The sequence below is a fragment of the Megalobrama amblycephala genome, linkage group LG13 (assembly GCF_018812025.1).
Source record: "Megalobrama amblycephala isolate DHTTF-2021 linkage group LG13, ASM1881202v1, whole genome shotgun sequence".
Classification (NCBI taxonomy): domain Eukaryota; kingdom Metazoa; phylum Chordata; class Actinopteri; order Cypriniformes; family Xenocyprididae; genus Megalobrama; species Megalobrama amblycephala.
Genome location: NC_063056.1, coordinates 24,762,471 through 24,790,168, shown reverse-complemented (window position 1 = coordinate 24,790,168; position 27,698 = coordinate 24,762,471). Strand labels below are relative to the sequence as shown.

Below are 27,698 nucleotides of genomic sequence, written 5' to 3'. Positions count from 1 at the left end.
AAAAGAAAACCAATAAAGCTTTATGTGCAAATGCTTATACATTCAGTAAACAGACATGGAGCCTAATATCCAACATCTTTGAAGTACAGAAATGCACCAAATATCAAATCATTTATCATCGTTTTTACCCTATACATTGTTTTTTACTGATAATCCATTATCTTACATTTTATTGAATTTGCAGTGAAAATGACTTTTAGTGGCCTAAAGTATTTGCATTTTTTTTATTATTTTTTTATTTTTTATTTTGTTAACAGATTTTTTTTTTTCCACTTTTGAAAATCAGAAACTCAACTACAGGAATGAGTAAAGAACAGAAGATACGGTACATGTCGTCACAATCAGAAGCGGAATCTTTAAACCAGCAGGACTTGTAAGATGTGCAGTCGCACACACACAAAAAAACTGAATTAAACTGCTGATCTAACACTACCTCAAATTCCCAAATTACCCTGAAATAAATATTAACCAAAAGAAAGCATTTCTTCCAATGTCCCAATCATCTACATTTATTGTATCTTACACGACAGTGTGGAAATGTAACAGGATACCGTGAAAGAAATGTCAAAAGTGGAACAAATTCAAAACACACTTGGTTTTAACATACACCAATCTTTCCCAAATTTCCATTGAGCCATTGTGATCCCTATTTCCTATGTAAATGGTATAATTAAAGATGGTGTAATATTAATAACCAGGCAAATCAATTTAAAACAATAATAATCATAAAAATAAAAAAAAGATAGTAAATACTCTTGAGCAAAATGTCACAACTCTGTACCAGATCGTAGTCTTTTTCTTGATGGGCTACATGGAGGGGATTGTTCTGTAGTGTGAGAGGGACAGTTAGTAGGAGAGCGCTCAGGACTGTCGGTGACGGCCGCATGCTTCATGTAGTGCTGGATCATATCTTTTTCAGGAAGGACTTGTCCACAAGTCACACATTCATGAAGCTCACCGTCCAACATATCCACTCCGCTGTCTTCATCACCAATCTCCACTTCCATACTGCTCAAATCCACATCTTCATTAATTTCCACCTCTACATCGAAACCAGATTCGTTTTGCCCCTGCGGACCATTTTCTGATTTGTCCCCCATCATGGTAAATTCCATTTGTGACTCTGCACACATCCTGTCAGATGGCTTGACTTCTTTGAAAAATCTCAGATCTCTACTGTCCTGCTTATCCAGCATTTGCTTCTCTGATTTCCTCATGAAAGGCACACTAACTTGTACGTCTGCCATAACAGACGAGTCGCCGTCATTCAAATTTGGAGACTTTTTCTTGATGTTGTCATCATCCTTCTCCTCATTGACCTTTATTAGGCGTAATGGTGTCACGGGGCGCGTGGGATTGAGAGATGCAGCATCTGATGAACACCCTGTTTTTTCATCCCTCAATGCATTAGGCTTCATATTTGATTGATTTTTCTGCTCATTCTCCACCCCGTTCATTCCCTGATTCGCTTCCGCTACACCTGCAGCCTGTTCACCTGCCTTTACATTTTCTGTACTAAAAACTTGAACAAAACCCTGATCTTCTACAATGGTCCACTTCTTCTTAGAGGAACAGTCAAGACTTTCCACTGGAATGAGTGTATTTGAAGGAATGTTGGTTCTGCAGGGCTCTACGTTGTCTTTCTCTGCCTCTTTGCTAATAACAGTGCCAGGCGGGACCACCGGCATGGAAATTACATGTGGAGCAGATGAAGGTGTTTCTAAGACCAGAGAGGATGGTAAAAAGTTTTGGGATGTCTTGGCAGGACCTGAGGTAGAGGAGTACTGTGTAGTGGAAACTGGCACAAGCATGACTAAAGGCATACCTGGAGGAGGCTCTTTATTTAAGGTAAGCTTCCACGTACCATCAGCAGACTTATTCTGGTCAGCTAACGGAACCATGCGGACCTCCTTCAAGCTATTGGAGAATGTGACAGGATTTGAGGCCTGAGCGATAGTTTGGAAGACTATGTTAGGTGCAATTGGTTTCATTATTTGTGGAGAGGGAGTTGGTTTCAGTTTGGGTTTCTTCACAGAAGCCTGTTAACAGAATTATATGATTATTATATGGAGACATTTTTTCAACACATTTATATAACTTGAGGCTCTTTAGAGAAGGGGTTCTCAACATTTTGATATTAAGCATGAAAAAAAAAAAAAAAAGCTGAATTAATTTTATATCATCATTGTATTTGTAAATAAAACCACTTATCTGGAAAATTAACCCAAAAATGTTTTATTTTTTAAGTTGACTGTGTATTTTTTTTTTTTTATGGACTATTAAGTACTGTTAAATGTGTAAACCAGAAGAGAAATTTATAGTTAAATTTATTTAAAGGGGTGTAAAGATATGGATTGATCAAACGACTAACGATATGACGCATCGATATATATATAAATAAAAAACTAATACAGACAACGTATTCTCTCTTGTCTGACTAGTCATGGCTGTTTTTTAGATTTGCACATTTTAGAGAGTTTTTTAATTTGTGTGGGCCCATTTTTATATCTGTGCATCTCTGAAGGGAAATGACTGTTCAGAAAAGTTGATGGAATTTCCTTTTTTTGATGTTAACGAAATATAATGTCTAATCAAGTAGTGTTTATTAGTGCGTACAGTGGTAACCTGTCGTCTGTCAAGACGAAGTTGTATTTTCATTCAGCCTGCCTGTCGATTTTCCTGACCCCCAGGGCAATGCGTGTTGTTTGGGATACAGGATTTGCAAATTTCAATTAAATGTTATATATTTTGGTTGCATTCATAAGTTAATAAAAAAAATCGAATCTAATCTAAATCTAAGAATCTAATCGCATCACAGCATGTTTTAAGGTATCTGTAAATATCATATTTCTGGCTTAGAGAATTGATGTTGGATGGTTAGCACTTTTTCAGAGAAGTTTATGGCAAAACAATTTTGAAAAACGTTCAACCAGTATTTATGCAGAATGAAACCATGTTAATTTGGTATTGTTTATATACTATTATAGGACTTATTAATATTTTAAGTAAGCTTTTATTTTTATATTTTGAGTTTTTATTTTAAAATTAGTTTAAGTTATAGTAATTTTGTCATGTGCTTTTGCCATTTTTATTAGTTTGGTTTTATTTCTACATAGCTTTAAAGGGTTAGTTCACCCAAAAATGAAAATTCTATCATTTATTACTCACCCTCATGTCGTTCCACACCCATAAGACCTTCGTTAATCTTCGGAACACAAATTAAGATATTTTAGTTGAAATTCGATGGCTCAGTGAGGGCTGCATAGGGAGCAATGACATTTCCTCTCTCAAGATCCATAAATGTACTAAAAACACATCTAAATCAGTTCATGTGAGTACAGTGGTTCAATATTAATATTATAAAGCGACGAGAATATTTTTGGTGTGCCAAAAAAAACAAAATAACAACTTATAAAGTGATGGCCGATTTCAAAACACTGCTTCATGAAGCATCAGAGCATAACAAATCAGCGTGTCGAATCAGCTGTTTGGAGCACCAAAGTCACGTGATTTCAGCAGTTTGCCCATAGGAGTTTGCTGGTTTGACACGCGATCCGAGTCATGATTTTTTTTTTTTTGCCGCACCAAAAATATTCTCGTCACTTTATAATATTAATATTGAACCACTGTACTCACATAAACTGATTTAGATGCGTTTTTAGTACCTTTATGGATCTTGAAAGAGGAAATGTCATTGCTCCCTATGCAGGCTTCACTGAGCCATCGGATTTCAACTAAAATATCTTATTTTGTGTTCTGAAGATTAACGAAGGTCTTTACAGGTGTGGAACGGCATGAGGGTAAGTAATAAGGTGAACTAACACTTTAATTTATTTTAGTAATTTTATTAGCAATATTCAGAAATATTAATATTTTATTTCAACTTTATTTCAAATACTGAAAATGATTTTTATTAGTTTTAGTTAACAATACTAGAAAGAAGCACTTGCTTCAAATGCAATGAATGTGAACTTTCACCATTTATAAATATTAACTTTTTTTATAAGTAAAAATCTCCCTAGCCCATTTGAAAACCCCTGTTTTAAAGTATAGGACACTTGGTATTCTCAGAATAAAAAAAATAAAATAAAAACTTACCACAGGTGGCGTTACTATTCCACACGTTTTTAGGTGGCTATCATAACCCTGTTGATGCGGGAAGCCCAGGCCACAGTCCTGGCAGAGACACGGCCGCTGTGCCGCATGCCCTCCCATGTGTGACATAAGCATGAGTGACGAGCGGAAACCCATCCCACATTCAGAACATTTTAGGACCCTCTGGTGAGTGCTCCCATGCTTCTTTAATTCCTCAATGCTTGCAAAGACTTGGCCACACTCCATGCAGCGGATCTCGTCTGTCTTGGTAGGCAAAGCCCCTTGATGACCCCAGCATCCTGTGTCCTTCTTATGCTTGTCAAAGTCCTCCTGACTCTGAAAGAAAACCAAACATGCCATGCACTGAATGCTCTCCGGCTTACACTCGTGGCCGTGGTAGAGAGAGGGCAAGCGGAAATGACGTTTGCACTTTAGACACGTATACGGCAAGACGCCCAAGTGAGAGAAACTGTGGCGTAACAGAGAAGCCTTGCTGGAGAAGGTCCGCTCACAGTCCGAGCAGGAGAAGATGCCTCTGCTGTGCCATTCCAAGTGACGGAGCAGCGAGTTACGAAGGCGAAAACTGGAGCCGCATTTGAGGCACAAATGTCGTTTCGCCTGTTGCCTGTGTGCTTCTACGTGACCCTTGCACACATCTAGGTCAGTGAAAATCTGCTTGCAAAAATCACACTGATAGAACTCTTTTTCAAAATGGTTCGTGTCCAAGTGTTGCTGGAGCTGTTCCTCGGTCTCAAAGATGGTTGAGCAAACACGACAGTGGATAGAGGCCTTTTGCGAGTGGGAGCGAAGGTGAGTGCGGTAATTGACTAACTGGCAGAACTGCTTGCCACATTCATCGCAGCGGTAGGGGCGAACACCCGTATGCATATTTAAATGTTCTCGGAGTAAGAAGAGAGAAGAGAAGGTAAGATCACACACATGGCAGCGATTCTCTTCATTCTCTGCACATCCATTTGTCTCTGAAATTGAAGAAAAACATGTATCAACAGATGCTGAAACAGGCCACTGGAATCATATTAAAATGTAGAGCTGAAGAATATAGTCATTTTTACAATGCATTGCAATGCTGATGTGAACAATTCTGCATCAATGCATAAAAATCGATTTAAAAAAAAATTTCATAGGCTTGTATTATATATTAATGTACTATTTTATTGTAAATAAAGAACTCTTATTACACACTTAAAGTTGAAAAGAGTTATTAAAGGGGGTCTAATGCTATTTCATGCATTCTGACTTTTTTTTTTTTACACAGTTGCATTCGCATGCTAAACATGGCCAAAGTTTCAAAATACGAGTTGGACGTATGGCGTATTTCTGTGCCAAATACACTACTTCTGGTTTCGGGGAGTTTTTTTAGATTATGGTCCTTTATGACGTAATAAAGGCTGGAATTCCTTGTATGGGCACTTCTTCCTGATAAGCCTGTACACGCACACATCACCCAAAGCGAGAGCACGCCCATCAATGCGCTTCGGAAGCCAAGAGATTTTTCAACAATGTCACCAAAGGAGTGTTTTTGGTTGTGAGGGAAAGATTACCTTTTACAACTTCCCAAAGAACCCAGCATTAAGGGAACAGTGGTCGAAGTTTGTTTTTCCGGGGCAGTAACGGAGTTATGTTCGTTTGTTCCCAGAATTTCGGTGCCAGATATTTTGTAAACAAGTCCCAGTTCTACGCTGGATTTGCAGATCGTGGGCCGTGAATAAAACTGCATCAAATGTCTGTGTTTTGTTGGCAAACGGGGCGCAAGTGAGTCAGACTCAGTACAGCATATCCATCTTTTATAAATATGATAAAACTAAAGATTTTTCAGAGATATGAAGGATGCAATACTACTCTATAGGTACTCAAGATTAACATGAGATTGGTAGAAACGGTGTGTGTTACCTACCCATTAAGCACAATAAGCTATGAAAAATATCTCAATGCGTTATTCGCGCTGACTGACACACACCTGAAGCACGCGCACAGGGGCCGTTCACATATCACGTCTTTTGCTCAAATTCGTTATTTCAAATGTAGGCGCGCGACAGACACGCTCATAATGGAAGCGACACGGTCGCAACGCGCATGCGGTGCGTTTTCCAGACGCATCAAGATACATTTTTTTTTTTACTTTTCAGAATGCTGCAAGCGCACCGTAGGTCATGTGACAAGAATCAACCAAGCGGCAACCTCCCCCTGTTTCTAGTGAAGCCAATACGGAAGTGAATTAAACTGCAATTCATCGACTGACCGCTAGGGACAGGCTGCAGAAGTGAGCAGAATCTCATTGACCATCATGTTAAATTAGCCAAGTTTAGAGCAGAAAAAAACATGTTTACAGTCTGGTTCATATTGTGGTTTTGGTCTATACTGCGAATTTGCCCTTCATGACAACTCTGAGGGGGGTGAATTTTTTTATAGCTCATCCGTTTAAATTATATTAAGCCTTAAAGTTCTGCATAATTAAGGGCGTGGTCACTTGAGTGACAGGTATGCCGCTGCTGTCTGTGAGCCGTCATGTTACCTCAGCAGCTCATTTCAGCCGCTGAATTTGGCATCTCACTCGTATTTGTGCTTTTTTCTGTATTATTTTATACAATATATGGCTTGCTGCATACTCGAGACAGATGTCAGTCTGTGTAGATGTGCTCGCATGCGGAACACACGTTGTTGGATCGTCGTGGCATTGGCTAAAAGTTTTGTTCCTGAGATTTACTACAATGACAATACCAGGAGGATAACTCCGACAGCACTGCTTGGATATAACTAAAACTGCTGCACTATTTTGAAAAATTATACTTTGGATACGTGCTCATTAGTTTGAGAGAACATTTGAGAGATATACATCTGGTACATATATATATATATATTTTACCCAAGTGCCACGGATTGGATTCATCTCGCGATCTCTATTTCATTATAAAGGTATGAAATCCCATTTGATTTGTGTTATTTGCACACCCCACACAAATTAATTAGCCTACTGGTGTTGGAGCATCTATAACGTTATCGTAAAAAAATCACCGTAGATTGACAGTAATCCTTTAGTACCTTCTAATGATATTGCTATAGATAGCTAGGGCGGGCGTGGTTTCAGCAACAAGTCGCATGGGCTCCAACTTCGTCCCGCCTCTTTGCCCATTTTCAGTTATCCGTGAGTGACGTGCGGTCACGTGCAGCTAAGATGGCCGCGGCCTCATTTGCGCGTCAAAACTGCTATTCAGAACTCTATGGGTGACGTCACGGGCACTACGTCCATATTTTTTTACAGTCTATGGAATCAACCGATCAGCTTCGGCCTTTCCGTAACAAAACATCGAAAGCTCAGCCGAACAGCTGATCATAGCTGTACAGGGTGTTTTTATATCTAATCTCCATAAATATATCTAGTAGTAAAGCTAATGCAAGGGCTAGAAATCAATTTATCCTTTGCTGAAACTTCCCCATCGGCGTGGAGAGCGAAGTTCATGGTTGCATAGCAATGACAGATGCCACAGGAGCGCAAGCGCTTTGGAAAGAAGGAGAAAGAGGCGCGGCACAATACGTGAACGGCACTTCAAACAGCATGTGATCTCGATTTCAGTTCTCTTTAAAGGCGTATTGCGCTTGAACGGTCAGACTCACACAATAATTTTAAGATATCTGTCTAGGTGCGTACTCACATAAATATAGATGGTTATGTCTCAAGTAAAAGTAAACAGTTGGGGGGGTAACATATTAGATCTATGCATTAGGTCTAAATTTAAAAATTTATGTAAATGTGTCAATGTAAATAAAAAAGAGAATCACTCACTGCTCTTGACTGAACAACTTTTGTAGCTTTAAAATAATAAATTTATTTGTAATTAATACACTAAAGATTGTGAGGTCATTATTTTTACATTTGATTATTCAATTTTTTTGTATGGTTTCTTACTTAAAACGGAAAAAAAAAGTAAAGCACTGTCAATTTCATTTCTTTCTTATATTGTACTTGTTGCATGTTTGCATATTTGTTCTTATTTTTAATAACAAACATAGAACAACAAAAAGAACAACATTGTGATTATCAATATAGTAACTATTATTAATAAAATAATTGGAGGAAAAAATGCATTGACAATCGTTTTATAATCGAATCGTTACCCTCTGATCCGTAATCGAATCATGAGGCAAGTGAAGATTCACACCTGTTTTAATGGGATGGAAATGACTAACCAATCAGTAATATTTTGCATCTTGTGGCATCATTCAAAAAGTGTGTTTATGAATTTATAGATATAAGGGAGTTACATTATAATTTCATATAAAAAACAGTATATTGTACTTGTAAACAAAACATTTAATGACAAGGATAAATATTTTGGACATATAATTGCTTAAGATAAAATTAGTGATATACCAATATTCTTTCTTACTATTTTCACTATTTTTCATAAATGAATTAAAAACAAAAATAAAAACTAAAACAAATTATTTACATTAAGTACAGTATGAAAAATAGATATTTTTAAATTTAAGATCACATTTTATTATTTTTGTTAGATTATTAGTGCTAAAGTTTTAAATGGCAAATTATTTGTTTATTTAAAGATTAATTTTAGACGACGACAAAGATAATTAAACGAAATGAGCAGGCCCACACATACACACACACCAACATATTGTGCATTTCAAATGGAAAGTAGATTTTTTTTTTTTTTTTTTTTTTTTTTTGAGGAGAGGAAAGTAAAAAAAAAAAAATGTCCCAGCAGTACAAAACTCTTACTTTTAACCTCTGCAAAATCTACAAAATAGTGTATTAATTAAATCACAATTCGTTATTCGGAAAATTATACAATACCTGGCCAGGAAACATCATCGTCATCTTCTTCTTCCTCCTCATCATCTTCCTCTTCTTCTTCTTCCTCCTCCTCCTCCTCAACATCATCATCAGTCAAAACAAATTCCACCTCCTCATCAGTCTTTTCTTCACCAGATATAACGTCATCCGTTGTAACACTGGAGGCTTCCTGGCTCACCTCTGAACAATTCTGTTCCTTTTCATTATTTTTCTTTTCCTCTTGTTCACTTTGCTCGTCGTTATTGTTTCTCTGTTCTGTCCCCTCTCTTCTTTCTCTTTTCCACGAAGTGCAAATGACTTTATCCTTCTTCTCTGTGGAAATGATTTTTGAATTACCTTGAGCAGTTTCCTCTTTAGATGAAGAGTCATGCTTGAAGGGAGAGGAATACTGATGGTCCAGCAGAAAGCTTTTTTCAGCCGATGCACTCGGGACAAGGCTGGCATCTTCATGACAGTCTACATGTATTTCAGTCTCAGGTGCTGGCTTTTCAATGCTGTTCGGGGTGGGCAAAAATGTCTCCTTAACACTCTGTGGCTCACAGAGAGGGAAATTCCAGCTTGAAAATCCCAACTCTGTCAGCTGGATATCGAGGGTAAACTCTGACATGGTGTCTTGGGGAAGAAATAAGAAATACTGTATTCATTTTGCTATCAAGGCAGTTATCTGGGTTTTAATTAACATTTTAAATGTTATTATTATTATTAAAGAGTCACATTTACCACCTAGAACTGATTTTGAGGTGAGAACAGATTATTAATTAAATTACAAATCAAAATAAACAAATTATTTTGTGATAGTACAAGAGAAAGATAAGTCTTAGATCTCAGACATAAACAGTGTCTACAATATCTATCATAAACTGCATTGCTGCATGCCACAGTAACATTTTATGCATTTGATCTGTCAATTCAACCTCTACAGTGAATGCAGTAGCAAGCTTACTTCATTCAGATTACCTAGGAGTCTTCAACGAACATTTGCAAGCACCTTCGCTCCAGGATCTACTGTTCAGTAATCAACAATGAACCTCTGATCATGCCGGGTTTATTAATTGCTCAACGACCATCTATAATGATAATGAACCACAACTGTATAATTTGCGATTGTAACTACCGCCAATGTGAAAACTATTTAATTACGACTATGACAAAGCTCAAATTAGGTTGCATGAGCATGCAGGAGCAATAAGGTAAAATAAGCCACTGTCCATCCGATACTTCCGGTATAAAATACCTGATTGGAATGTTGATGTCGCCATCTGTAGGAGGGGAGCGTAGTGCGGTCTTAACAAAAAGCCAATTAAAGTGGACATGTTGCCATTGCACTTTAGTTTTTTATATAGTAGTATGCGAAAATGCACATACACATATATAAACACACACATTATATATATTATATATACACATACCTATGACACATACATACACGAAAGTGCAGCGGCTGCTAAACGTGTCGTATTTGGAGGCGTGGTTTAGTTTCGGAACTGACTGAACTGTACCCGGTAGAACTTTGTTAATGTTGTCATGTCATTTCAATCCTGTGCTTTTCTCTGTCATCCTTTTTTGATCATACAAGAAATTTAACATATTGACTCGCTTAAACTTTATGGAAATCATCCTGTAAAAATGAAATATTCCTCATGTTGAGATCAGTTTGAGCTGTTCAGTAATTCATCAGTTCAGTAAAGACTATGTTTTACCTGTAGTAAAATGCAGCATACACGCGTTTAGATGTGGGATTCCTTTATCATCCTATTTTTTGGGTGCTCGCAGCTTCAACAGGCTTTTTTCCGAGTTGTTTTTCAACTGGATTGCTTAAAAAAAAAATCAGTTCTGGATTTTTTTCCCCCACCTGGTTGCTTGGGCAAAAATCCACACAACTTTTAGGCATTGTTATGCTTAATAAAAATGGCAAATAAGGGGGCATTTCTCTTAGTCTTGTTTCCATTTAAATGTATTGGTTACTTTGGTAACCAAAATGTTTAGCCTTTCCTATGTCACGGAAATCATACCCACCTTGCTCAATGCCTGATAATGAACGAAACAAGTTGAGCAGAAATCATGTTCTAGCTAATCAAACAAGCTTTTCTTAAACAGTGCACGTATGCAGAGCTTGCTAACCAAAGACTAACTGGAAATGCAACGAAAGGGAAAGGACAGTTGCAGTTTTAGATATATCCACTGTTCTACTTCATGATCAATCAATAGTATAACTTAAAAAGATCAGCTTTAACCATCGGTTTCACTAGTGCAAATGCTGTAGAGTGTGCAAATAATTGATAGCAACACAGAAAATAAATCAAAAGACACTGAAAAACATTTTCAATTAATTATTCAGACATTTACTTCACTCAGAGAACTGTCTTAGTTGTGGGTAACATTTAAGTTCAAGTCAAATGTCAAATCATACCTGTAGAAAATGGAAACATTTGAAATAAAATTTAGCCAGGTTTCATCAGAAAACAATCATTTAGTAAATCTTTCCACTCACCATTGTACACACTTCTAAAAATAATGTAAAAACAATAACACATATTTATAGAAAAGACTTTAAAATTTTCCAAAAAAGAAAGAAAACAACAATGTGAAGCCTTAGGCAATATAATAAGGCTTTCCCGTGGGTTTCTCTTGATGGTATTAGTTACAACATGGTTATCCCTACAAATGAGAATTCAGTCGTGGTATGAATCCTTTGTTACTTGCCATGCCAAAGCTATGTACAGATGTCAAGATACAATGAGGCACCCAAACATGGATACCATTAGTTAACTGTGAACAATACCCTTTGGGTTTCCAGTTTTCAAATAACATGTTCACATAGTGTTGATCTCGAGCGTCACACAGTTGAAGGATCCCCACTATGTTACAATTTCAATTCTAAAGTGAACCCTGTCCCCACCTACATTTCTATACACAAAAATTTTAAAAATTGAATTCGTCTTCTGTTAACACAGACCCTCAAAATTCTCCCAAAATGAATTATCTCTTTCCGACTGGCTTCTCTTCTTTTTCGTGGCTCTGTTGATGAGCCTTCAGGTTACTTTCTCTGCCAAAGCTTTTCCCGCAGGTGGCGCAGGTGTACCGACCAGCACTATGTGCCCTTGCCATGTGGGCCTCTAGCTGCGCAGGTCGGTTAAAACTCTCCTCACATTCTCCACAAGGATGAGGCTTCCGCTGCGTGTGCTTCTCTTTCTTATGTGCTCGAAGTTGCGTCAAGGTGGGAAAAGTGAGGTCACATTCAGTGCAAGGGATCTGCCGAGCCGGCTCAGGAACAGATTTCTTGTCATCATTTTCTACTTCGTCATCTGCTGCCTTGGGCTCCTGGGTAGACTTGGCTGGGCGTCCTCGTCTTCCTCCCGTCTTCGATTCAGTTGTGGCTGGTGTTGGAGAAGCGTCTTCTGAATGGTTGGTTTCCTCAGGCTCCTCTGCCTCTTCTTCCTTCTTCTTTCGCTTCAGTTTCTTTTCACCAGCAGCTGTGGCCTCAGTTTTCGGCGGTCTCCCTCGACGTTTGACGGCGGCGCCACCGTTGCAATGCCGGTCACCTGCGTGGTTCTCCTGATGTTGCAGGAGCTCTGCCTCTTCTTCAAATCCCTTACCGCATTTACCACACCGGTAGGTCTTTGTGGAATCCTCTGCTTCCTCTTCTTCCAGGGGCACGGGGTGCTGGGCCAAACGATGGTTGCGCAAAAGTCCAGGGCTTCGAAATGTCTCGTTGCATTCTTTGCACACAAACTGACGTTCAGGACATACCTGCCGTCGATGCGTTGTTAACTTGTGGAAAGAAAGTGACATGTTGAATTGTTATTAAACATAGGCTTACAATTATTAATTATATTATAATCACATTAAGCAGCATGGCATGTGTAAATCGACAGTACATAGTTGTCCATGCTCCAACACTACGATAACAATGGCATAACATTTCGCAAAAAAAGCAAAAGTAACTGTATATTGCCTATTACATTTTCTAAATTAATTAGAATAATATATTTTATAGAGTATTTAAGATATTTTAGAATCAAATCAAATCAAATGGTCACTATTTAATAAAAATATAATAATAAAAATGTATGTAAACCTCCTCTCACCTCTGAGAAAGTGCGGAAGCATTCTTGACAGTGCGCACATTTGAAGGGCTTGTCCTCCTTGTTATGGGTCGACTGATGCTGTGTCAGCTCCTCAGAAGAGGGGAAGGTTCGATCACACACGTAGCATGTGAACAGAGTATCACACTGTTGATGTATAGGCAACAGGTAAGTGAACATACATCCTTTTCAAAACAAAATAATTTCATACTTTGAATGCACATTCAAAAATGGATTCAGGTTTTTGCAGAAGTCTTATAATTTTTGATAAGAAGTCTTAAAGTTAAATATCTGTTCAGCACAATGTTTAGTTATATTTATTGCATTAGGTATAATAGATATATGGTGGCATAATTCTTTTGCGAATCAAACATCACTATTAGCATGGACTCAAGCAACAGTTCTAGCAATTATGGTGCATCCACTATGTTAAAAATAAAAGATAAGCACACTGCAAATAACTACTTCTTCTGAAAAAGCATCTCTTCCACCTGGTGGCAAACTCAGTTTGCAAAGTCTGTCAAATAAAGCTGACATCAAAATAGCTGAAACAAAACCACTTGATAATAATGGTACTTTCAGTTATTATAACATGAAAATCTGGTATCTGGTCTACTGATGAAAAAAAAACCTCAGAAACTTTTTTTTTTTTCCCCCTCAGAAACTATCAGCAGTAAATAAATAAAGTTTGACAAAATAAGAACATGAGCACTAAACAAGTGTAATGAAGTGTTAAAGAGTGTAGCCATGGGTGTTTATCAGCTTCATTGAGAATTTAAGATTTACATTCAATAAACAGACTGTTCTCTCTGCTTTTCTATATTATTAGTCATTTAATTTGAGTTAATGGACCCTCAACAAATACATTAACTCATCTATGCAGACTTATGTGCAAGTCAGTGAAACTAGAAGAATGCTCTAAGCAACACATACTCGCTCTAACTGACACTAGAAAAATGAATTTAAAAACAATTACGCCAATTTTGGAGTTTGCATCACAAGATTCATATTTTTAGAATAATGAATACATAATTTTTTTAGGATCATTTACATTTATTCGTTTCTGAGGTTTTTATCCAAATCGACTTACAAATGAGGAATAAAACAATTGATTAAACTTAAGCAAAAACAAGTAAAGTGCTAGCAATTCAAAGTTTCAAACATCGTCTAGAGTAGTTTGAATGGTGAACAGAAGTATGACCATACCTACTCAAATCAAACTGTTGATGTTGTAAATGAATGAATCGCAAATACTCAGAGATATGTGCTTCTGTGCTATCAAGGTAGTGCTTCAACTAACCTGCTGAAGTTGCTGTTTGTATTCTTCCCGATGACTCTTCTTCATGTGCCTTTCCTTGGCTTTTGAGTTGCAGAAAGTAATAAAACACTGGAAACACTGCAAGCTTTCATGCTGGTCTAAATACACACATAGAGAGAAGATGAGAAATTTAAACACTGCTATGGAAAACAATGCTAATTATTACAAGTTTATAATAAATGTATATACATAGTGTAACATAAAAACATCTAAAAGTATAACTTAGAAAAAGAAAGGATTTCGGAGCGTGATAAGCATAACAATATTAATCCAGTAATATCTGGATCCTGGGATATTTTAGGAATCCTGTTTAGTAATCTTACTTAAAAGTTTTACTTTAAAAGTTAATTATTTTATTCTAGGACACCATTCACCATTACACTATTTGAAAACTGGCATAACACTATGCAACAGGTGCCAATTAGAAACACATTTAAAAGCTTTCCATAACTGATTCCAGTACAAAATCAATGATTTTCCATCACACTCACATGACTGAATGATAGGAGGTGGTGCGCGGTTCTGAATGGATGGGGTGTAGGCATCCTCTGTCTTCTCAGGTGGCAGTTCAGCAGGGGCAGCAGCCTCTCCACCTCCCATTACTATCTCCTCTATCTTCAGTATGTCAGAGTCCATTATGAGGACTTAGGGATTCAATGTACACCTGCTGTAAATTTTACTGTAACGAAAAGAGGATAGACAATTTATATATACAAATATATTGGGTATAAACATATTAAGAGCGTCACAATCCCATCACCCATTTAAAAAGTGCCACTCAAATTAATAAACAACGTAAGAACACAATTGAACCTTTTCTACGTACTTCAGTGTTCAGAATGAAGTTTTTACAAGACAAGTCAATTGAGCCATTAAAACACAACATAGCTGACAAGCCTAAAGATATACTACCTACCTTTTTTACACGCACTAAGAGCTTAACATCACAACAGTCTCAGAATATTTGTCCATAACATAAAAATGTTAGGATACTAAACGTCTCCAATCGCGCGTTTTAGAGCCGCCTACCGTTTGTTCGCGTTAACTAAGCTATGCTACGCTACATGCTACCGGCTAACAAGGCCTACGGGGCCTTGAGCTTCTGCAAACTAAACCAATGCTATGTAGCTAACTAGCTCATTACTTCATGTATTGAAATTAGTCCCACTACCAATGTGCCGACACCGCTGTCAAAACGAAACTTTATCCGTCTGAACGGCGCAATGCTGTTGTTATTTATTAGGCTGCTACTACATTAGCTAGCTGCTGAGTTCGAGGTTAAACTTGGTGTAGAGTAAAAACCAAGTTCGCTGGCCAAAGCCGTTTCAAACAAAGCCCCAAAAGAGGGAAATATTTATATTTTACGTTAATTAAATCTGAGTCTTAAAAAAATATTCGGCAAAATTCTTACCTTAATGAGAATAGCCTTTTTGTCTGTAAGGAAAGGCATGAGCCAGACATACATTTGAAAATAAAGGGGGCGCAAACGTGTAGTCAGTGACCCGCTGTTAGACTGAAAAAAAAAAAAACCTGCATCACGTGCCAAGGCGTCCGCTGTACTTTCCATTGTGTTGATAGAAAAGCAGAACAGGTATCGAGATGCCTTGTTTGTAATGCAAAATAAGAAAACCATAACTAATTAAATAATAACTACTATAATCTATATATTAGGTTACATATAAATGCATTAAAGTGTTTATCACAAGAAGATTGAGCCCATACTATAAAATGTAAAAGCTTTTAATTCATACAAATAAACTGAAGATGATTTTGCAATGCACAATAAGCAAAAACCAATATAGGCATGAACTTATAAATGAAAACATCACATTCTAAACATGAACCTTTACTTTTTAGGAAATAAAAAGCAAACAATTCATAGGACATGTTCTACTGCTAGGTAAAATACAATAAAATACCATTTTCGGTGGAAACATAAAAATTAGATATAACAATCACTATATAACATTCATTATACACCCAAATAGGTTTAATTGTGTTATTTCCACACAACCTGGACAAGAAAAGATATGGGTGGCTCAGGGTTTGTCATGAGTCATGATGGTAAGCAATAACTTAACAATTAACCAGCTTATCTAAGTAAATGAGTAAATGTTTAAGTTTAAATGTTCACAGCATGTAATCCTCATGAAGACCCCCGACTGTGAAACTTCAGGAAACAGTTGTGGTTTCGAGAAATGCAGAGGAACACACAGCATTTGAGACAACGCACGCGTGATGTTCTCTCACAGCCTCCGAATCTACACCTCCTAGCCTCATCGCCCTCAGCCAGCTGCTCTGGCCAGTGGCCAAAGCCATCGTATCGTGTATGTTCATCTGGCAAAGGGGTCTCAAGAACCTGAGAAGGTCTTGAGTTTGTATCTGGGCCGTGTAGTTTGGGAGCAGGAGGGCAGGGTGGGGATGAGTCTTGTGCGTCAACGCCACTGGATAGAATCAGTGCTTTGGCCACCTCCAAACGAAATGCCATAAGTGATAACAGATCTGTAATATGACTGTAATCTTGCTTATACTGTATCCATGCATTTACCAACACCAGATCAATCAAGTCCCAGAGAACAGAATGTGGCCAAGCGCTGACTGCCGAGTTTGTGCATGGAGTACGATAAAGACTTCTCAAATCACGGTTAAGATTCGCAGCTTTAATCGCTCGCTCAAAGCCACTGACGAGAGATGTTGAGCGTGGCTTCTCCTTTACCACTGCTGAAAGGATAAAGCCATGATGACATCTGAAAAGTTTGAGTTTTCCATCTGAGCTCACAAACTCGTCACCTATTTGCCCTCTTGCCCCACCAACCTTGCCAGCGCTTTGCACACCCACCTCTAAAAGATGCTCTAGCATAGAAGGTGTGGAAAGCTCTGGTTTGCAAAGAAACACCATCCCTTCATTTCCGTCTTTACCCCTAGAGACCATTTTCTCAACTACATTTTCTCTATTGGAGTCATCTGCACTCAAGTTGAAGTCCACAACCAACCCTCCACCACTTACGACAATTGTGTGAAGTAAAGAATGGGTTGGGTGTCTTTGAAAAGGAAGGGGGTACTGGTCGACCCCATAGCTTCCATTTCGCTTCAATGCCCGACAACCGTCTTGAACTCTTCTAATCAATGGCATTACCTTCCACAAAGGATCTGTCTTTGAGTTTGCACAATTATGTGCATTCTCATTACTGTGCGCTTCATTACTCTGTCCTGGCTGGTCTCTATTACTTTCGTCAGATTGCTGATCGCTACTTGTCTCCGTGGAAGCTCCACCAGAACCGACCAGCTTCAATTTACGAGTGAGCTCGCAGAATCTTGAAGCCGACATGGCATCGGAGATCAGAGGTACTCGGGTGCAGTCTTCCCAGTAGAGCTTTGTGCTGGGAAACTTTGTAAGAGGAAAACAGGGACAGGGTGTCTCAGTTTAATTATATGAGCAGTTTATGAAAAAGTACAATAATAAGATGGTGACACCACTGATATGAATAAAATCTATTATCATTATTATATAATATATTATCAATATATTATTATTAGATATTTAAATTACATTTAAATGAACCATATGAAAAAAATTAATGTATTTTTAACTTTGATATTGGAAGTATATTTTCCAGATCTTTTTGTATTTTTTTTAAACATTAGACATGACAAATAAATAAAATCAAGAGACAAGCATTGTTTTAAAATAAATTATTAATTATTAAGACATCTGTGTATATATATAAAAAACTTGCTCACTTTTTAAACCTTGCACTGATGCTTAACCAAGAAAAAAAAAAAGAACAATAAATGTCAATAAAATGGTGTAGTGGCAAGGTTTTTGTTCAGGGCATTTGACAAATTCACATAATAGCAATAAAAATGTGCAAAACAATATAAAGTCAAATTTATATATTTAAATATATACGATTTATAAATCTTTTTTCCATGACTTAAATGTCAAGGAAAATGTTTGTCACCATCTACGACAATGACCCATTTTTCAAATGTTGTCATGCACTTATATTATGACTAACCTTCAGAGTTCCCATTGCAATGTGGATTCCCACATACTGTGCGACCTCTTTTTCTGTAACAGCTTTTGGCAGTTTTGATGTTTCTCTTGTGCAGACAGCAATTTCATTCCACGTGTCCAAACTAAAATACTGACTGAAATAGTTAATGGGCTTCCAGTTGAGCTGCCTCTCTGGTTCTTTGTGTCTTGTTGGAGAGGCACCCATGTTTCTAAAGAGGAGAGGAAAAAACAGCTTTTAAAGATTGTTGACAGTAATTTGGCATACCTGGTATCTTATTTTACCCCAACAATACTTACGTTCTGCCACTTGGACCACATCTCTCTATGCTCTTCCGATGTACTGTACCATTACTCTGTATTCCATGGTAACAGGACATCAGAATAGTTTCAGCTTCTGGTTCAGAATGGATACTATCGGCATCATCCGTGTCTGAATTCTCAGAGAGGAATTCTAGAAAGCCTTGAGTTCTTTGCTGTTCAGCACTAACATCACCTACAAAAACAATAAAGCACATTCTCAAACTGAGCTCATGGAACAGACCACACATCAAAGCAATAACCTGGCTATTCTTTTATTTACCCTCTTCAGAGTTTGTGTACAGATGTTGCATGTCCATTTGTACTGAACCCACCCTGATTTCCTCACATTCTTCAATTCTAGATGAAGCCCCTATGTGATATGAGTGGGACTGATTAGTGATAACATGCAAAACAAATGTATTTGATTCTGCAAAGAATTCCAAATTAAATTATTTAAATATATCTTATAAAATCCAGAAAGATGTCTCCCACCTGCAATCTCCCCCGAATCCAAGCATGTCTGTTCTGCATGAGGAGGCTCCACTAAATGTTCCCTCTCTTCCTCCTTAACAGGATAAAATATACATTGCTTGCTGTAGCTCTGCATGGGCACTACATGAGAGTCTGAAGAGGTGCCATCTCTGTTCTTATCTGAAAGATGAATAAAAAATAATTTTAATAGACAAAATGTTGCAGAAAGGGTTAAATAAAGAGCATATGAATAAATAAAAAGTGACAAAAGGTTTAAATAGACAAACATTTCCAGACAAGCTGCACCAGATGACATCTGGTTAAATATATTTTCTTGATACTGCTGCTGTATTAGAAAAGAGACTAAGAAATAATTAAAGTCTAATCATTTGGTTAAAACTGACCTTGGCATGCAACACGGTGAGGATCTGCAGGCTGGAGTGCCTGCAACATCTCATTCGTAGTCAAGTGGTCTTCTGCTTTCACAATAAACATCTGTACTCCACGCATGGAACAACTCTCAGAAGAAATCAGACTGTGGTGAGCCAAATTTGAAGAACGTTCTTCTATTTTCATGTCAGAAGATGTGTAAGCTGAAGTCACTTTACTGGTATCCAACTTGGAGTTTGCCTTTAATGAGAGCATTATGTAATTCCGATGCACAATACAATACTTTACATGACACAATTAATAATCAGTACCCTTCAAATGGGTTTAAAAGTTAATATTCAAATGTTGAAGGACAAAACATGCAGAAACACTCACCCGTCTAATCTGACTCTGGGTGTTTGGATTTTCCATATTTCTCTCACGTGCTGTCAAGAATTTTTCCAATATGATTCCAGGAGAGCTGCCGTCTCTAACTAGTTCTTCAGATGTCTCGAATGATCCATCTTCAGAGTTCACAATGTCCATTACACTCGTGGTAACAGAGTCTAACTCAAAAACTACCTGTTCCTCAGGAGCCTCCTCAGAAGACGATGGTTGACAAGTTTCAGAGGCATTAACTCCATTCTTATCTGTTTCTTTGTTCTTTCTCTCTGGAGTATCAAGTACACACATATGATAGAGCACTTGGCATTCCTGTGGATCCTTATTTCCTTCCATGTCCTTTTTACTTTTGTTTTCTGTGCTAGTTCTTCTTCCAACCGGTCTCTTGCCCTGGTTTCTTCCAACTCCTTTCTTACCTCTCTTCACAGAATGTCCTCCCATCACTCTTTTATGATCATCAACTCTTCGTACAAGTACCTCCTCTTCTTCTTGCTTTATCTCTGGCTCAGTAAGAACTTTATGAGTTAATACTTCAGCAGACTCTTGAGGTTGAGAACATGGATTGCTTACTTCATTTTCATTCTCTTGAGAGACACCAGAAATGTTATTTATCTGAGTGTTATGATTCTCGTCCTCATTTTGGTCTCCAACCATGACTAAATTAACCCCTAAGGGCAGTTCTTCTTTAATTTCTTCCTCCAATGCATCTTTGAGTTCAGTGCAAGAATTTTCTGTGATGGTCCCAACCTCATTGCTCTGTTCTTTTTTTGACACTCTCTCACTAGCATTTTCAATTAGCTCCTGTGGCATGATAGTTTTGACTAAGGCTGGGGTAGACATCTGTGAAGGGATCTTGCAAACTTCTAAAGGATTTTTCTCAGGAGGTTGCTCAGGTCCAGGAACAATTCCTTCAACATCTTTGTCTCCTTCCTGTTGCCTTCCTTCAACACCACCAGAAGCAAGTGTCAAAGAAGGAGATGGACTTAAAGCTGGGAATGATAGTCTTTCTCCCCCAATCTCCCCAACCTCAGTCTCCATATCCCAGTCTGTTGCAAGATGAATTTCAAATACATTAGGTGAAATACATTTTTCATTAGGACTAGAGCTCATGACTCGTTTTTTAGCAACAATTGTCTCATCTGGGAAGGCCACCTTTCCAGCGGAGTGCCAGGCTGCCATGTGTTCCTGTAAAGCAGACACTTCAGAGAATGTCTTCCCACAGTCCTGGCACCCAAGAGTAAGTTGAGAATATGGAGGGCTCAATGCAATTTCCTGGTCTATTTTTGTAGGAGCTTTGCGTTTTCGTACAATTTTGGGCTTTGTAGACGCAGAACCATGGTTGTTCTCAACAGAGGGCATTTCAAAAGAAAAGGGCTCTCCTTGATACTCCACCAATTTATTTTCAACTGATTTTGCTTTCTTCTGGTGTGCTACCTTCAATGATTTACTAGATGCTTTTTTTGTTTTTTGCAGTACCTTTTTATCACATTTGCTTGGTGGTGATTTCTCAAGTTCAGTAGCATCTAACTTGTGTACCTTCAGCTGAGGCTGCTTGTGACCTTTTAATAAGAGCAGAGCTTGCTTCTCTATTTGAGGCAGGTCTGGAACATCAGGTTTGGATTTTGTCTGTGTGACCTTATGCTTTGGTATTTTGTGGGTATTCTTCTTATAATTATCATTTTGGGTCTTTCTAACCTTGGGTTTCTTGGGACAATCATCTGCAGATGTTTTGCCCTGCTTCTTTTTCTTTTGCACAGGTACAAGTGTTTCATCTTGTTGAACCTCCTGGACAGACTGTGCCTTCTTGACCAAATTGCTCTTATTCTTCATTTTTCTCTTCTGAGGTTTCCCTTGTTGTGTTGCTTCTGGTGCCACCAAAACAGTGTCTGTTGCATTATTCATTTGACCTGTTGACTTCACCGTTACTCCCGAAGGACTTTCAACCCCCTTTACTTTATCTTTTTGCACTTTTTGGTTAAAATTCAATTTATTGTCATGCTGAGATAAAATATGCACTTGGTCTTGATCACTAATTTGCTGGTTCTGTTTTTGTTTCATTTTAGATGTTGCCTTCGGTTTAGAGGATTTTTTATTCTCGCTTGGTCCAAATCTGACAACAAGCTTTTTGTTCTTCGTCTTTTCTTTTTTCTTAGTAATCACTTTTGATGAAGTATTAACTTTTTTGGTTGATGCTACCTGGCCATCACATACTTTACTTGCTTCCTTAGTCTCAAGTTTGTTGGCCAATTGTTTCTTAGATCTTTTTTTCTTTGTTGGAAGTTTCTTCTTAACAAAAGGACAATCCTGTAAAATAGTCTGGTCTGGTTTTGGCACAGAGCTTTGTGGTAGGTCAATTAAGGTGTTGTTCTGCACACTGTTGAGGGAATCCGGTTGAGATTGTGGTTCCACAATGGATGGTTCTTTCTCTGACTCAACTTGGTCCTTTTGAGCTTGGATTTGCTGAAGTTCTTGAGGCTCACTTAATTTGCCTATATCACCCTGTTCACTTACCACCTGTGAGTCTGATTCCACCGACTGTTCTGTTGAATCTTGAATTTGTGTCTCTGCATTGGTAACGGTCTCCTCAGATGTTACTGTGTTGATCGGCACATTGTCCTCCTCCACATGATAAGAATTTGCCGTTTCAGGTTGAGGAATTAAAGGTGGTTCACTGTTTGTTTCCAAAGCTGCAATGCCTTGAGTGACTGGAATATGTTCCTCTGCTGTATGCGACAACTCATGAACCAAGTCATTTTGTGACGCTTCATCCTGTAAAGGTGTTTGATCCAGCAAAACCGAAGTTTCAGACTGTATTGGTATAAGTTCAAGGTGAATTTCATCCATTTGCATTTGAACCTCTGTTTGTGTCAGTTCAACAGGTGCTACTTGGGTCTCTGAGTTTTCTGGTGAAATAATGGTTTCCTCTTGTGACAAAACAGTTTCGTTTTGTTGCAAATCTCCCATCTCTGCTGACACGTGGAGGTTAATTTGCTCTGCTTTTGATGGGCCAGTGTCAGATTGCTCACATTGTGTTGGCTGAATGGTTGATTGAGTAAAATTCACATGTAATGGTTGCATTAATGGTTGAGGGTGGGGTAACCCAAAGCTTTGTGGCTGCAAAGGCAATATAACCAACTGATTGACTTTCTGTACATTTCCAAGTTTCTCAATTAGTCTTTTAATTTGCTCAGCATCCAGCTTGTCCATCTGCTGTGGTGCCGGTCCAACAGTTTCCATGAGCAGAGTCGGTGGTTGTCCATTTGCTGTCTGTGTTATAGTAAGTCCAGGTGGTTTTGGCTGTGGCACCAACACAGTACTACATTGTGACACTTGAGAGTGTTTATTTTTGATGTGAAGAAGATGCGATTTGGAAGTCTTGAAGACTGCACCACACTGTGAGCATGGGAATTTCCGCTCATTTGTTCCTGCAGAAAAACAAAAGTAAAAGTATAAATAAATCAAATGGTCATTGATCTCTAAAGTGAGTGATGAAAGCACAGTATAATATAGGGATGAACAATACATAGGTACCATATTGGTTATCAGCAGATATTAGAGTTTGAGTTATATATTGTATTGTATATATCAGCAGATATTGGATATTGGATATTAGGTTACCTTCACTTTAAACTGTTTTATTTTTAATTTATTTTGAAAAAATAGCAGAGAAATGTAATATCAGCCTTCAGCAATAACATGAAACTGACTATGGGCTTCTCAGTATCATCCAGAATTGTAATATCAGTCCATCTCTACAATATAAAAAGTCTGTAATCTCAAATAAAACTCTCAGCAATCTCATTTTTAACATCTAATCAAACTAAATAAAAAGCAAGATTTTGGTCATTTACCTTTAGTTCTCTTTTTCTTTGAGGTGGTTGAAGTATTTGTCTGGTCACCCTTAGTATCTTCTTTTTGATGTTTTTCTAAGTGGTTCTGAAGAGACTTGGATGCAGAAAACTTTCTACCACAGTGTTTGTGTGAGCAAACATACGGCTTTTCCGCTGAGTGTACCCGTTGGTGGTATCTGAGCAAAGTAAAGGTTTTAAAAGGCTTGTCACACTCTGAGCAGGTGTATCCATGTTTGCTGTAGTGAACTTTTTTTTTGTGACTTGTTAGCTCACAGGATTGGTAGAAGGCCTCACTACAGAACGGGCACTTGAACCGCTCATTACCAGTGTGTGTGCGCTGATGGGCCATGAGCTCTGTGGAGGAGGTGAAATGCTGATCACAAACATAGCAAGTAAAGAGGACATCTCCCAGAATGCACTGCTGATACTCTTCAGGGTGGCTCATTTTAAGGTGCCGATCTTTGCTTTTGGAGTCACTGAAGATGATGTGACATTCTAGGCATTGCAGTGAGAGCTGGGATGCTAGAAATCAGTGTGAAAAACAAAACAATGCATATTAGAAAATAAGTAGAGCAAAACCGAAATTATGAAATTTTCCAGGTAAAATGGCTATTGTGTAAAAATATATTTAAAAAATAATTAAAAAATTGTTGAGTGAGACTTGATTTTATCCGTTGGTTTTTGACCATATTGTGAAAAGCAAGCATTGCATACTGGAATGTAAAGATCTGTAAATGGTTGGGTTAATTTCAGCAGAGTGAAGTGAATCACAGAAAGAGCTAGTTATGACATTTTGATTAAAGATTACAGTCAAAAATAAATAAATAAATGCACAAATGAACTCTTCAAAATACGACCAGTAACATGCATTAAGGAAATTAAATCAATTTTGATTTCAAACATTTATAAATATATGAGGACCATAATAATGGCTCTTCTAGGAATACGCACATAAGCATAGAAGAACTTACAGGTGAGAGGTATTACTTTGGCCATGTCAAGTTTCAGAGGGTTAAATTTGTCCTTCTTTGGAGGGATGTTCTTTCTGTCGGCATTGTGTACTGTACCTCCAGTTGATGATTTAATGTTGGCACACATTTTTGGTGTTTCACTGGAGCTTACAGTCTCTTCAAGCACACAACTTGCAGCGTTACAGTCTGATGAGCCCGATTCATTGGATGCATGCTCACATTCCACTTCTGTCACAGTATCTGTACTCGACTCAGCCAGACTTGACTGATTTTCACAATGTAAGCCTTCAACATCAGCAGTTTGATCTGTTTCCTCTGTAACGGCTTCAGGTTGTGTGCTGTCCTCTTGTGTTGCCACAGGAAAAGCACAGTGCTCCACTGTTTCCTCTACAGGGGTTATGGGTTCTATTATTGGTGGTGCTGGGACATAGAGGTCCAGTTTCAACTCAAGACCACTGGCTTGATCTGTACTTTCTGTAGCCTCTATTCCATGTACAATTCTATCTAATGGTGCTTCCAAAGGAGACAGTTGGTCTGAAAGTGAAAGGTGCTCGTTGTGCAGATTTGCCTCAGGAGCAGATGGCTCACTGAGTGGGTCATTAGCATGTTCCATGATGCTTAACTTCTGATGTGAAACTCAATGTACATCTGAACTCAGATCTCTAAAATTCTCCTAAAAGAGAAAGAAATTATGCAGGTTAACTAACAAAGGTAAGAGGAACACACTAAAACATAAAAGCACATCCCATGTCACAATGCACCATACAATTTTGAACCAAAATGGTATGATTGTACCATGTAAATATCATTAATCATTGGCAGCATGGTAGAAGAAGTCTATTAAGCCCAGTCATAACTAAGCTTCTTAAAGATATTTGAACTGCCTTCCAATAAAATGGGTCTTTAATATTAATCTTTCATCTAAATATCATAAAGCGACCAAATTAAATTGCTTTAATTTAATAAGATAATTTAAGACCACCTGTTTTCTAAATAAGTCCACTACATATTTAAATGTAAATGTAAAATGGTTGCATTTTATATATTAATCATGACAAGCAATTGTAGCTATGCTGATATTTAGAACATCAGTATGATACTGGTTTTATAAGACATATAAATAAACAACAAGTTAACATTAAGTAACGTAGATTTTGCAGACATATTGCAATTTAGCTCAGCTGTTTTCCACAGGCATCTTTACACAGCTGAGTTAAGGCTGCACTGTGCCTGCTTGTAACGCTGCATAAAAGTCAGAATAAATTATGCCTGCTCTGAGCCACCTCAGGGCCTTTAAAAGTAACCTATACTATATTGTTGAAATTGCTGTGTAAATGTATTTACGCCACCGTTGAGCAGCATTAAACTGTCAGTGCCAGTTCAGAAGTGCATCTGTTCCACTTTTGCAATGTAAATTTGGCATATTTTACTCCACTAACAAAGATAGTTCTGAAAAAAGCAGAAGCAAAAGCAGAATCTAACCGTTGTGTCTACAATCAACTTCTGAATTATTCAGTGTTTTTGATCGAATCAGTTGAATAAATTTAAGGGTTAGTTCATCCAAAATTTTTCTAAACCCGTAAGACATTCGTTCATCCTCAGAACTCAAATGAAGATCTTTTTAATGAAATCTGAGAGCTTTCTGACCCTCCATTGACAGCCTACGCAACTACCACATTAAAGGCCCAGAAAGGTAGTTAAGTCATTATAAAAGTAATCCATGAGACTCCAGTGGTTTAACCTCAATTTTATGATGCAAGTGCTTTGTTTGTGCAAATAATAATAATAATAATTGATCACTTTATTTACAAAATATTAATCTACTGTACTGGCGTATCAATGTCACCTACAGAAAGAGTCAATGAACAGTCCCCACCACTAATTACCCCGACTGACAGCCTATCTGGTACACATACAACACATTCAAGCAGAGGGACAACAGTGAAAAGTGATTTTGGACTATACTAGCACTCTCAGCCTTCAATCAATCAAACTATAACAAATGAATGTAGCAGTCGTCTAGGTATGGTCGGTGTATGATACAAAGAACCCAGTGAGTGCAAGTGGTTACTGATGTCACAAGTCTGCTATCTATGAAGCTGCATCACCACTAGGTTTTGAGACACAGGACACAGCCCACTGTGGAGGGTCAAAATAAGCTGAACAAGGAAGGAAAGAGAAGTCGAAATGAACATGACTACAAGAATATAGCTGTGTACTCTCACTCGTGCAGTGGTTAGATCCTTCAATGTTTCGCTAATATGAGGATTTGCTGTTCTAACCCATTGTGTGTAAAACTGCCTGTTATATGGCGCGTGTCTTTGCGTGGTTGTGTGCACAGCCATAAAGGCATGACTGCATAGCGCTGTATTAACTAATATAAGCCCAAACTCACCGATTTTGTTTTTTCTTCCTCCCAGCATCTTTTCTACTCAGTATTTTCTTGATAACCCATTGGTTGCGCCTTTATCAAATGGCTTTATGCGAGATCGCCATATCACAACACTGGGATGCAGGCTGTGTGACGTCACGCACAGACTCTATGTGGGAGTTGTAGTTCAGAAAAATAGAATGTTGTAGTCCTTAAAGGGGTAGTTCACCCAAAAATGAAAATTATGCCATTATTTACTGATTATTTTCCCATGATTTACAGTGATGGTTTTTAAAAAAAAAAAAAAAAAAAAAAAAAAAAAAAAAAAAAAACATTGCTTGGCTTTTTTATTAATCCCATGGATTACTTTTATGATGGATGGATGCTTTTTTGGACTTTAAAATCAAAAGCACCATTCTCTACCATTATAAAGCTTGGAAGAGCAAGGATATTTTTTAATATAACTCTGATTGTGTCATCTGAAAGAAGATCATACACATCTAAGCTTGAGTAAATAATGGGATAATTTTAATTTTTGGGTGAACTATCCATTTAAAATAAATATTAGTTTATTTCAGGGATCACATGGGGATAACCTGTCACTTACATGACATCA

At 37.8% G+C, this 27,698-nt stretch overlaps 3 protein-coding genes across 7 annotated transcripts; all 3 read right to left on the bottom strand.

Moving 5' to 3' along the window:
• Positions 1–4: 4 nt before the first annotated feature.
• wu:fe05a04 (zinc finger and BTB domain-containing protein 41) lies at positions 5–10,306 on the bottom strand. 3 transcript variants are annotated; one of them, XM_048153598.1, is made up of 4 exons: positions 10,161–10,306; positions 8,927–9,538; positions 4,099–5,075; positions 5–2,039 (listed from the first exon to the last, which is right to left on the bottom strand). In XM_048153598.1, the coding sequence occupies exons 1-4, from the start codon at positions 10,237–10,239 to the stop codon at positions 768–770; spliced, it is 2,940 nt and encodes a 979-aa protein (XP_048009555.1). In that variant the 5' UTR covers positions 10,240–10,306; the 3' UTR covers positions 5–767. The 3 variants fall into 3 exon arrangements, with proteins under 3 accessions (XP_048009555.1, XP_048009557.1, XP_048009556.1); XM_048153600.1 differs by lacking the exon at positions 10,161–10,306 and adding an exon at positions 9,870–10,154 and having other exon boundaries at positions 8,927–9,539; XM_048153599.1 differs by lacking the exon at positions 10,161–10,306 and adding an exon at positions 9,884–10,154.
• Positions 10,307–11,245: 939 nt separating this feature from the next.
• LOC125243776 (zinc finger protein 501-like) lies at positions 11,246–15,889 on the bottom strand. 2 transcript variants are annotated; one of them, XM_048153601.1, is made up of 5 exons: positions 15,741–15,889; positions 14,821–15,008; positions 14,312–14,427; positions 13,015–13,158; positions 11,246–12,697 (listed from the first exon to the last, which is right to left on the bottom strand). In XM_048153601.1, exons 2-5 carry the CDS (start codon positions 14,963–14,965, stop codon positions 11,906–11,908), a joined length of 1,197 nt encoding a protein of 398 aa, XP_048009558.1. In that variant the 5' UTR covers positions 14,966–15,008; positions 15,741–15,889; the 3' UTR covers positions 11,246–11,905. The 2 variants fall into 2 exon arrangements, with proteins under 2 accessions (XP_048009558.1, XP_048009559.1); XM_048153602.1 differs by lacking the exon at positions 15,741–15,889 and adding an exon at positions 15,246–15,635.
• A 164-nt stretch (positions 15,890–16,053) lies between these two features.
• LOC125243774 lies at positions 16,054–27,262 on the bottom strand. 2 transcript variants are annotated; one of them, XM_048153596.1, is made up of 10 exons: positions 27,107–27,262; positions 24,712–25,384; positions 23,741–24,262; positions 19,884–23,314; positions 19,523–19,748; positions 19,140–19,298; positions 18,928–19,017; positions 18,645–18,840; positions 18,349–18,556; positions 16,054–17,717 (listed from the first exon to the last, which is right to left on the bottom strand). In XM_048153596.1, the coding sequence occupies exons 2-10, from the start codon at positions 25,322–25,324 to the stop codon at positions 16,476–16,478; spliced, it is 6,687 nt and encodes a 2,228-aa protein (XP_048009553.1). In that variant the 5' UTR covers positions 25,325–25,384; positions 27,107–27,262; the 3' UTR covers positions 16,054–16,475. The 2 variants fall into 2 exon arrangements, with proteins under 2 accessions (XP_048009553.1, XP_048009554.1); XM_048153597.1 differs by lacking the exon at positions 18,928–19,017.
• Between the last annotated feature and the right edge of the window lie 436 nt (positions 27,263–27,698).